Source organism: Ochlerotatus camptorhynchus, unplaced genomic scaffold (assembly GCF_037179485.1).
Source record: "Ochlerotatus camptorhynchus isolate MF236.1 unplaced genomic scaffold, CSIRO-AGI_Acam_v1.1 ptg000361l, whole genome shotgun sequence".
In the NCBI taxonomy this organism is placed as follows: Eukaryota; Metazoa; Arthropoda; class Insecta; order Diptera; family Culicidae; genus Ochlerotatus; species Ochlerotatus camptorhynchus.
In genome coordinates, this window is record NW_027040849.1 from 8118147 (window position 1) to 8130720 (window position 12574).

General features: G+C 46.5%; 1 protein-coding gene across 1 annotated transcript; it reads right to left on the bottom strand.

Annotated features, from left to right (window-relative positions):
• Positions 1-6694: 6694 nt before the first annotated feature.
• Positions 6695-12040, bottom strand: LOC135709596 (uncharacterized). The gene has a single exon (XM_065231986.1). The coding sequence runs from the start codon at positions 12038-12040 to the stop codon at positions 6695-6697; it is 5346 nt and encodes a 1781-aa protein (XP_065088058.1).
• Between the last annotated feature and the right edge of the window lie 534 nt (positions 12041-12574).

Below are 12574 nucleotides of genomic sequence, written 5' to 3' on the forward strand. Positions count from 1 at the left end.
CCAGAGCTGGTTCGATCTAGCCTCACGAGCCGGAAATCGGGAAGGTAGACGTTTGTTTCAGGCTTCAGGTGGGTTTCAGTTATGATGGCAATGTCGATGTTTCGTTCATTGAGAAACTCAACAAACTCGATGTTTTTGCTCTTCAAGGAGCAAGCGTTCCAATTTACGATCTTGATGGCTTCACGGTCCATACTTAGTGACAAGGGACAGGGCAGCATGAAGCTGTTCAGATCGAGTCTTGCAGGTGCGCAAGATGATGATGACCTCGACCACGAGCGTCACAAGTTCCTCCGAGGAGAACGGAGAATCGTCGACAGGCTCACCTGAGACAACACCAGCGTATGATAAACCAGGGGCGGTGGAGGGACCTGGCATTGGCTGGGCAGCAGCAGCAGCAGCGAGACGATGCTGGACTGTTCGATTGTTAGCAATACTCACATGCTTGACTTGTTGGTTGTTGAGCGGAAGTGGTTCTAAGTTCGGAACATGTCGACGGGGCTGGAGAGCTGGGTACTGGACTTCCGTGCGTGCAGGAGGCGAACGATGATTACGGAGGCGACCGGGCTGATTATTGATCGTAGCCTTCCGACGGATATTGATGAACTCCACTCGCTTGGGACATCCGCGATTGGAGGCTTGGTGGTTACCACCGCAGTTGACACACGTTGGCTCGATGTCATCATCTTGCTCACAGGACGCAGTCGAGTGAATTCCAGCACACTTGCCGCAGATAGTCTTCATATGGCAGTTTTTGGTGCCATGGCCGTAGGAGAGGCAGTTCATACACTGCGTAACATCACGATGTTGGGATTTGTAATGTTCCCAACTGATGATGACCTGAAACAGGTCCCGGATTTTGGATCTCAGAGCCGCTAGACTGGTGGATCCCTTCGTGAAGTGCACCAGGAACAACTGGTCACGGAAGCTGGTGTTGTGGTTGGAACGCCGGTTTATTGGGAACACCGCCTCAGGTTTGAGCCCAAGCCGCTCCAGCTTGGATTTAACCACAGCCGCCTCGAACGACGGTAATCCACGCAATACCAGCTTCAGTGGCTTGCTCGATGGCAGATCGTGTGTGAAGAAGTCAACGTTGTTTTCCTTTAGGAAACATCCTGTTTGATTGTACTCCTCCAGGCTGGAGCACATGATTTTGGTGCCGATGCTGCAAAGCTTGAAGCGAGGCAGCAGCTTGTGTTTTGCCAGTTCGGCACGCAGCTTGGCAACATCCTTCTCCGGCGTTAAAAGCGGGGGAATCCGCTCTCTTGCAGCGATGGGAACGACGTCACCATCGCCATTTTCTTCGGGGAGCACCGCAAACTGGTTGGCTTGCAGTACCCGTTTTCCGGCGTCATCCTGCGACGCGGTGTGCTGGATTACCACCTTCTTTGAAGGGCCCGCTGCTGAATCATTGGTACGTTTACGCACCATTTGTTTCGTGTTGGCAAGTTGCAGTAAACTTGCCAGAACGCGCGAAGGTGGCGACGCTTCCACGGCGCAAGGCGACAGCACAAACCGAATCGAAGCGAGAACTCGAGCGAAAAAGAAAACGAACTGAACAGCTCAACAGTCGAGCAAAGAGTGTCTGAGTAGAAACGCGACAGCAGCGCTATTTTATATCTTTTCAGAACGATGTGCAACCAATTGGTACTCGATTATGATGACTGGGTTTGGGAAAAACGCTTATTGAAAACAGTGATATAATTATCATTTGTCCACTTTTCAAAAGTTTTATTACGGAAAATTAAAAATATTTATTTCAGGTTCGATATGTAATATCCTATCGATTGGCGTATTTGGATTTTAATTTCATCTATAAATGACAAAGTTACAAGCATTCAAAACCTAACACTATTTCACCACCTTTTTTTTTTTTTTTATTTGCACCCCAGTATAGTCGACAAAGACGTAGTTCTATGTCAAAAAAATACACAATCCAAAACGGCCGAACTTTCGTAAAAATGTGAATGATTGACCATACGTTTTATGCATATCGGAGAATGTCAAGTTTTTCCGATTCATTATTTGGCGTGCAACTGCTCATATGAGGTTCATGCTGACGAAAGCATTTCCACTTCCAAAACATGTAATGTCGTAACACCAATAAGCTCTGCAACGAAAAAAAAAAAAATCCGAAAGCAAGACAAAACCAGACAGCAACAATTAAAACCTGGTAAGTCATAACGTGGCAACCGATTGTTAGCATCGGATTTTACTGGCATTTACATTAACGAGTTGCTCGGTAAGACGAAACACGTTGTCCGAAAACCATGTTCGAGCCTTGTTTGTTATTAAGCAGCTTAAGTGCAAATAAATGCCGGCCCTTCGTTACCGTTGTCGTTCCGATTGTTGTTCGCCCTCACACCGGAGGGCTTTCAAGCCAATTTCACATTCAACAATCCCCACCTAGAACATGGTACCAAGGGAGCTTAGTTAGCGTTCTGTTACACTGACTGTTACAAGCCCCAACAGGCGAGAGGCTATTGGGCGACAGTACCTATACTTTCTGTGCACAGCTCCAACACTCGAAATACGAATCCAATTGCCAATAAGTGAATGTTGTTGCTCAATTTATTCGGATTGGTAGACGAGGCACTCCCATGGAGCGAAATGAAATCTGCATTCGTCCTCAGACTGCTGCCAAATCAAGTACGAATTTGGTGTCAGGAAATTGGCTTTGTCTATATCAGCATCAGGAGCGAAAAAAGCAAATATTCTTCAATTGCAGCTGCTGTTGCTTCATTGATGATAATGGACCCAAGAATGGTGCTGGTTGTATGTTTTGAAGAACTCCAGCAAAACCGAAAGAAACTTGGAGCCTGTGTGCAGCTGCACAGTGCAAAACACAACAGCACTTGCCATTGTGCGGCGACATTGCCATGAGCTGCTGCTGTTGCCTTGATGAGCTCTCGTGTCCCGTGTGTTCGGTTGGGATGGGCGGAGGTCGGTATTGTCGTCACGTGAATACAGGGATTTTCCCCTCGAGTGTATGAGGAGAGGCAAGATCATCTCATTTGCGTTGCATTATCCTGCCATAATCCGGCTGATGCTTGAGGACAAACAGCTTCATTATGGCGATGAGCTTGAATGGGTAAGATTTCGTTTTGATTAGCGTATGCTGTTGATTTCAGGGGTTTTTTATGTGATGGGAGTGAATATTTTGCAAATTTAAGAAGAAAATAGAATGGTACTTGCATTCACATCCCATCGAAGCACTTGACTGCCCTTTTCCCAACTAATTACTAGCATCGTTATCATAATTCCGAATCTTAGCCCGGCGGAACGCGCATAACGACTCCAATCAGTTCAGTAAGACATCTCAATCGATTATCGATCGGTAGTTAAACCAATTTACGTTTTCCGCTAAATGGCCGATCGCCATTATGCATTCCAAAATGGCATGCAACTTTCTATCATTCCACACAATCTGAAAGCATACATATGTCCTTAGCGCTCACGGTTGGCTTAACGTCTCGAGTGAGGTCCTTGGAAGGTGCAGTCCAGTGCAAAGGCTCATCATTATGTGGAGGGGGGTGTCAAACTACAGCAGGAGGAGTTCGTTCCGCGAGTTCTAACGTTGCCACGGACGAGACGACAAATTAGCATATTTAGTCATTTGACTCACACTGCCTCCCTCATGCAAGTGCAAGCATATAGATGCATTTCTGTCGCTCATGGCAAGTCCGTCCCATGGCACAAATCAACAAGCCGAGAAAAACGCATTTTATGTTTGCATCGTACCATTGCTTCTTATGTGATGGGACAACTCAGATATGACAAAAACGCAAATGGGACCAACTTGCGAAGAGCGGCAGATTTGTCCTAGACTGATACAGGGATAGATACACACAATTTATGCAGCGGAACAACAAAGGGACGACACGCGAGACGTGCAAGTTGTTGTTTATTATTGTCACTTTGGAGTCGGAGTGACATGCGGGTCAGGCTGGTCTGGCAGGAGGAGGTGGAAGACAGAAACATGAAACAGTCATGATGTCTAACCGTAATAGTTAGTGCTGGTGCAGGCGGTAGTTCAAGTTTAATGGTTTTATGAAAATGTTTGCTTATTTAACGATGACAGTCGGGAGAGGTGACTGTTTATGTTTTCGGTTATTTGAGTGTGTGAGTTTGTGTTTGTGTGTCTTATTTGAGGTTATTATTTAATAGAATGTTAAGTGCTTGCATTTTGGAATGCGTTGTTGGGCCTTCGGGTGTTAGAGGTGAAGGTTTATCATCGAAGATGTTTAATTAATTTCAGAGCAGTTAAGTGAGCTCAAGAGAAGTCTGATATTAAAAATAAATTTTATCCAATGGACATGAGATAAATTCGGCCATATTTAGAGAAGTTTAAGCAAATTCATTGCACAGTGGGCCAGGAATTAAATCAAGCATGTCAAAATTAATAACGCTAGGGTTATTTGCCTTTTTATTGAGGAATGGAAGACAATGTTTCAGTTTCAATGGTTTATTTCGGAGCCACTGGTGGCTTCAAGGGGGGGGGCATGGGAGGCACGGGCCCCTCCCCTTTTATGGTCAGTTAAGACACTGTCACAAGAATGGCAAACACCTTTTGTTTATTTTGTTATTATGCTAAATTGATTATGATTATATATTACGGACAATCCAATATCGATAAACTACCACACAATGATAAAGGAAACATTCAATAGAGAGCTGGACCGTCGGTTTAACCTCACATTTTTTTTGACATCTGGCAGAGGTTTGTTTACATGGACTTAGAAAAAATTTAAAAAAAAATATTAAATGTTTTTTTTTTAAGATTTTTTTGAGTGGTATATTTTTTAAAGGAACATAGTAGGATATCATTTGTTTTAGTTCTTTATATTTTAAAGCTAAAATCCACTTGAATTGCCTAAAAAGCATAGGTAAACAAACCACCACTGGATGTCAAACTGATGAATGCGGGTTCATCGCGTTCATTCGTGACGTCAGCGTGCAGCATCCTATTGTGTTTATTCCACTTCTCGTGCGAATCGAGATGACCATTCTAGTTTCCTTCTCGCGTGACAGTTCTCACTCTATTCCGAATGTCGACTCGCACGACGCGAGATGTTCATTTTGTATCGAGAGGAAGGATGAATCGACAGCGAAGTGCTGTTCATTTCTAGAAACGTCAAACTGTAAAAGTTCATCACTCAAGCTGTGATAAGGGCGTATGCAGTATTTTCTAACAAAAGAGTAATTTGATTCTGGTATAAATATCTGTTTTCTTCAATAAATAAAATCATAGATGAGGATAAAAACAATAGAGCACACGTTTTTCTATCATTTAGGAATTATAACTTAAGGTTCCAAGTAACTTTCTGTGCCATTTCGATAGCATGTAATTTGGTCCTTGTTTGAGAGCGGTGGAGATTTGTTTTGGTTATTTCGAAGATCGTTTTTTTTTGTGAATCAACCAATCGTGGTCAAACCCGGTGTTTAGTGGAATTTTTTTTTTCTAATAGTTGTGAGTTTTCCTTTTTTTCACAATGAGTTTTTAAGAGTTTTGGTTAAATTCCTTTAAATCTTAACAATAGAAATAAATTCTTCCTATTAATGATATTAGATGCGTCGACGTCAGGCAGCCAATTATTGATGGAACATCAACATATTTTTATAATAATGATTTACTTTTTTCAGCCTATGTCCTGATTATTCACGATTATCTCAACTTACCTGAAACTGGCACCTGGAGTCTAAGAACGACTGAACTTGCTCATTTTATTTATTTTATGGATTCGATTGTGATATTTAGTGTGAATTCTACTCCAACAGTTTCAGGTAGATTGAGGCGTCCTTCTCAACAATCCATCATGTGGAAAGGCTAACAAGTATTGCGAATGTTGTTATTTGATTTGTTGGATCGTATCGTTGGAAGGATAATCTCATTTTCCAGTGAATTTCAGATAAGTGTGGGTTCACAGGTTCACCAACATCATGTCCAGTTATTTAATAATTTTAGCTTTGCAGTGTTTCCAGTATATAAAATCATTGTTGATATATTCAATACCCTAATAAACATGATGGCCTGAGTCCAAATAACCATGATTTTTCATAATTGATTAATTACTTTCATACTATATTTTCAAAACATTACATGACACATGAATAAAAGTATGTGTATAAGTCCCTGTTGGCGCTTACCACGAAATTGTAGTCCTACGTTGTGTTTTACGTGTGAACTTGGTGGTGGGCAGCAACGGAAAAACAGCCACCACTGACAACAGATGACACCGGCAGGAAGCAGCACAGCAGATTTGCAGGTAAGTTTTTCTCACTTCACTTTCTTCCTTTCCTAACTAACTAACTCACAGTAAGCGGTAAGTAGGAACAAACTTTATTTGAGAATAACTTTCACACTTTACAATTTTCACTTTATTTAACTTCACTGCTCGGGTGTTCAACTTAATCTAATCGTCGGTTCGGTTACAATATTCGTTTTTGGCTCACAAACAATCAGCTGTGCAACCGCGGTTGCCAGAACGGCTAGAAAAACTAGTCTAATTTGGCGTCTGCTACCACCAGCTGATCGCGGGGGGAAGGAAATCGCATTCTGTGTGGCCAGAACCAACATACCCGCCGCCTTGATTACCTATCAACAAAGAAACGTCAATGCAAACAAAAACAAAACGAATGATTAACATAATCTACAGGTAAGTAATTTTCTCCTAACTATTTGGTTTTTCTTATATTTCTAGGTGAGAATTCCTCCTGATGAGCTGGAATGCGGATCAGCGGTGGGATCATCGCGTCGTTCTTCTTCGGGAATCGGTTCTGAATGCGGCAGCAGACAAATTTTGGTGATTGGCCTCTTGATGATGCCCTTCGCAGTTCGTAGGCTAACAACTCGATTTAATTTATCGCTTCCAGGGTGCACCTCCGTAATGCGGGCAAGTGGCCAACGGGTCGTCGGCAACATTTCATCGATTAAGATGACCATTCGTCCGGGTTGAATATCGTCGTTTCGTGCAGCAAGCTTGGTGTCCTTCAGTAACTCCTGCAGGTACTCCAACCGCCAGTGACTCCAAAATTTCTGGATGTGTTGCTGGAGCTTTTGGAGGTAATCGAGGGTGCCCACCGATGTGTGCTGGAGGTCTGGGTCGGGCAGGGCTTGAAGAGACGATCCGATGAGGAAATGTGCCGGCGTCAGTGCAGCAAGATCGTTTGGATCGTCGGACATCGGGAGCAGAGGACGAGAGTTCATCACGGCTTCGATTTGATGTAGGATTGTGTAGTAAGCTTCGAAAGTGAGACGTGTACTTCCTAATTGACGAAATAAATGCCGCTTGGCAGTCTTGACCGCTGCTTCCCATAGGCCACCGAAGTGTGGTGCCTTGGGAGGAGTCAAGTGCCACATTATCCCTTGCTCGGAGCAAGCTGAAGCGATTATGCTCTGCTCGTTGTTGCTCTTAAATCTGACGAATAGCTCGGCCAGTTCGCGCTTTGCTCCTTCGAAATTTTTCCCATTATCGGAATATAGGTGGGTTGGGACTCCCCGCCTTGAGGTGAACCGTCGCAAAGCCGCTAGAAATCCTTGGGTGGAAAGGTCCCCAACCAATTCCAAATGAACGGCCTTTGTCACGAAGCATACAAATACGCACAGGTAAGCTTTTGCGGGCGCGGCGCGCTTGTGAATAGGCTTTATGTACAACGGACCAGCATAATCCACGCCTGTGTTGGAGAACGGACGACTTGGAATGATCCTCGAAGCAGGTAGCTGACCAATTTGCTGCTGTTCGGGTATCGGATGCTGCCGGGAGCAACGGAAGCAGTTTCGTACGATGCCTTTGACCAACTGACGACCATTCAGGGGCCAGTACTCTTCGCGAATCGTGGACAAAAGGAGACGCCCGCCGCCGTGGACAAGTTTCCGATGGTAGTGCTCGCCGATTAGCCGAGTAAACGGATGGTTCTTTGGGAGGAGGGCAGGGTGTTTTGATTGGTAGGGAAGCTGAGAAAGATTAAGCCGACCTCCAACTCGCAAGATTCTCTCTGGGTCTATGAACGGGAATAGACGACGCACTGGTGAGCTTTTTGGAACTGGATTTCCTCGCTGAAGCTCCCTGGTTTCTTCACGAAAGGCATCCTGCTGGGCAAAGCGGACTAGAAGGGCATTGGCATTGGCAAGTTCCTTGACGGTAAGCGACTGCCGGCTGAGTTCGTTCTCTGGAGGGGTTGCAAGTGGCTGGGTTCTGGTCTTTGATCGAGTTTTATCAGCAAAACGCAGGCAGTATCCGATTGTATGGAGCAAGCGATTGTATGACGACCACCGAAGGAACCATGGGTTGATGCTGGGCGTCGTTTGGACGGACACAACGACGTTTTTTCCTTCCAGAATTTCTTCTGCGACGGTAGACGGATTCGAAATCGGCCAGGACTGCTGCGGGTGCGCCAACCAGGATGGACCATGCTTCCACGCCTCATTCTTCACAAATTCCTCAACTGACATCCCACGTGAGACGAGATCGGCAGGGTTCTCTGAGCCAGATATGTGGTTCCACCTGCCACCATGAGTGTAGTGTTGTATCTCCGATACCCTGTTCGCCACGAATGTCTTCCACGAACTAGGAGGTGCGCGAAGCCAGTATATGCAGACTGAAGAATCTGACCAGAAATACGATGCTGACACGTGGATGTTGATGGACTCTTTGATGCGATGATACAGATGCGCAGCCAAGACGCAAGCACATAGCTCAAGTCGGGCGATGGTCAATCTTTTTAGCGGTGCCACCTTACTTTTCGAAGCCAATAGTCGAATCTTCACCACTCCCAGGGCGTTTTCACAGCGGACGTACGTGCATGCTCCATATGCAGCTGTTGAAGCATCGGCGAAGGTATGTAGCTCCACTCTAGCCTCCGGCAAGAATGCATAACGGTCGATTCGGTAAGTTGCGATCTTCGGTAGCTCACGCCGGAAGTTGTCCCATTTCAGTTGAATGGCATGCGGTACGGGATCATCCCAGCCGCACGAGAGAGACCACAATTCTTGCATCAGAATCTTCGCAGTGACAACGACAGGTGCAATTTGTCCGAGCGGGTCGAATAGCCTAGCGATGTCGGAGAGGATGGACCGCTTCGTGGGTTGATCTTCACGTTGCTGTATTTGGGAATCAAACCGCAGTTGATCGGACTCTGGCTCCCAGCGAATTCCTAGCGCCTTTATGGACTCGTTTGGGCTGAAATGCAAACTCGATTGAGTCCCAATCTGGTCGTTCTCGAGTCCTTGTAGAACTTCTAGGCGGTTCGACGTCCACTTTCTTAAAACGAACCCACCTTTTTCAAGCAATTCCGAAAGCTCCCCCCGAAGCTGAACAGCTTCTTCAATAGAATTTGCTCCTCCGATGAAGTCGTCCACATAAAAGTTCTTGCGTATTGATGGACCAGCTAACGGATATGCATCGCCTTCATCCGTCGCAATCTGCTGGAGAGTACGCGTCGCGAGAAAGGAGGATGGTGCTAGTCCATAGGTCACGGTTAACAGCATGTAAGTTTGAACGGGGCTATCTTTGGAGAACCGGAAAAATATGCATTGCAGAGGACAGTCATCTGGGTGCAGCAGTACCTGTCTGTACATTTTCGCTGCATCGCTGACGAGAGCCACAGGATACGTCAAAAACCGAAGGATAATAGCGAGAAGGTCATCTTGAACCACCGGACCCACACAGAGAGCTTCATTGAGAGAGAAGCCGGTAGAAGTACGAGCCGAACCATCGAATACGACTCTCACTTTGGTGGTCGTACTTTCCTCCTTCATCACGGGGTGGTGGGGTAGATAGTAAGTGTTGGAGTGAATTCCGTCGTCCGTTTCGACCAGACGCATGTGGCCGAGGGAGAGGTACTCCTTCATGAAGTTGTGGTATTCCTCCTTCAATTTCTGATCCCGATCGAGACGCCGTTCAAGTTGTTCGAAACGTCGAAGAGCACTGGTCCTGGATTCCCCTAGCATGGCATCAAAATCGGGCTTCCGCGGCAGACGAACGATGTATCGGCCTGTCGTATCTCGAGACGTGGTGGACTGATAGTAATCTTCACAATGGCGCTCTTCGATTGAGTAGTTATTGCTGACGGTCAGTTCCTCGGTCTTCCAGAACCTTTCGATGCTCTCTTCGAGTGTCAGCATGGAAACTGCGACGATGCTAGGATTGGAAGCTTGCTGTTGAGCTGGGTGAACCATGCTTGCTGATCCCGTGACGACCCAACCAAATACGCTGTCCACCAGCATAGGAAGATTTTCGGCCAACTGAAGACGAGAAGTGCTTGGGAAGAAGGAGTGAAAATGCTTAGCGCCTAGAACCATGTCAATCTGTTGGCTCTTGTTGAACATGGGATCGGCTAGCGCTAAATTTTGAGGAATCTGCCAGTCATTGACGGGAATGTCCTGTGTGGGAAGATCTGCTGTTACCGTGTCCATTAGTAGGAACTCAACGCCACATTCGAAAGCATCGTTCCTCGACTTGATTCGAGCGAAGATTGATTCTCGCACCTTCTTCGAAAGATTACCAGCCCCCTGAATGATCACGTTCACAGAACTCCTCTTCAAATGCAACCTGCGTGCCAAGCGATCAGTAATTAAATTCGGCTGAGAAGCGCTGTCGAGCAAAGCGCGAGCAATGTGATCTTGACCGTACGCATCAACGACCTTCACCAACACCGTCAAAAGGAAAACGTCTTCTCGAGGCTGTGGAGCAGAAGCACTGACAACGACCCGGGAAATACTTTCAGCTGCTGCAACGGTGGATTGGGAGGCTGGCTCGGGCACAGAAGAAGCGCTAGACTGAATGGCTTGAGTCGGCATAGAAGTACGAACGGAAGATGACTCGCTTGCTGGCCTTGAATTCTCGCCGGAATGCAGCATGGTGTGGTGACGCTTGTTGCAGTGCCTGCAGTTGTAGTTCGAAGGACAATTTCGAGCAATGTGGCCACCCTTCAGGCAGTTGTGGCACAAACGTTTATTTGAAACGAGTTGCTGTCGTTCGGACTGGGAAAGTTGGTTGAATTTCTCACATTTCATCAACGGATGTTCCTGGTTGCAAGCCGGACATTTGCTACCAGAAGTAGAAGTGGAAGCACAAGATGAGAGGCGAAAATGCGATGGCTTCCTGGAAGCATAAGTGGACTCATTCGAAGTGGATGCAAGCTGATGATGGTTCACCAAGATGGATTCCAAAACTCGCATACGACGCTGAAGAAACTCGATCAGGCAGTTGTAGTTTGGTTCGTTGGTGGTTGATGCGTGATCTTCCCAAGCCTTGAGCGTATCGTTGGGAAGCTTCGTACACAGAAGATGCTCCAGGATGCTGCTCCAGGAATCCGTTGGTTCGCCTAGTTGACACAAAATCTTTGTATGGCGCTGGAATTCGTCCACCAGCGTGTGCAATGACGCAGCAGTTTCCTTCTTCGCCGATTGAACCTCAAAAAGAGCCTGCAGATGTCGCTTTTTTAACAGGTAGTCGTTGGCGTACCTGTCAACCAACGTTTGCCATGCCAGATTGTAATTTGCAGAACTGATCGCGATAGATTCAATCAGCTGTGCCGCTTCACCCTTCAAAGCTGCCCTCAGGTAATGGAATTTCTGAATCGCTGGAACCTCGGCGTTAGAGTGGATCAAAGCCAAGAATGTGTCATGGAACCCTAGCCACTGCATATAGTCCCCGTCGAATTCAGGAAGCGAAATTGTAGGAAGCTTCAACCCAGAGAGAGCGGAATTGTGCGAAGAGGATTCAGGGATGCGAGCTTGCTGAGTGACAACAGGAAGTTTGGAGATCAAGTCGGCTTTTATTCTAAAGAGCCGAGGCTCAAACTCGGCACGGACATTAGCATTCTCTTGCCTACCTTCATCGCCGTCTTCGATGTCCTCTAGCTGCCCCTGCACCTCCTCCAATGTGGCCCACATGTTGTTCAGGTACTCGAGGCGAATGGGCACCTGCATCCGATCGCGTTGCTCGTCGAAGGAGTTCACGAACGCCTCTGCCCGACCCAGCGCGGTGATCATCGTTGCCCTCCGGGATAGCAGAGTCGCCTTATCCAGCTGCAGCGCCATCTTGGAATGGGTAACACGGCACTCGATGCTCCGTAGATGGCGAAGGGTCTGTCAAACAAAAAAGACCACGATAGACCCGGACAAAAAGAGATGGTCACTTGGAATGGTACTCACCAGTTCCAAGGCAAGTATGTGCCTTGAATTTCAATAAATCCGCAAACTGGAACTCGTATACACGTGGCCCGTGCTGGCCGAACTTGATGGCAAGCGATGATGTAAGAAGGCGGCAAAAATCCAGGAAAACCACCGGAAAGTTGCGTAGCTGGCTGTCGAGAAGCTTCGATGCTGCTCGAAGAATCCAGAATACTGTGTTGCTGGATGATCACTGTTGCTTGCAAATAATCAGAAGCAGGAACGTGCAGGAATGGCGTCACTAAAACGTTGAAACAATGCGCCGATTGTTCAAGGATTGCCTGGATACAATGGCGGAGCAGTGTCGCTTGGATAGCAGCTTCTATCCTTCCACAATGGCGCTAGATGGCCGAAAACGTGATGGCGGTATTCGTATAGCCGGACGGAATGTCTCCACAATGA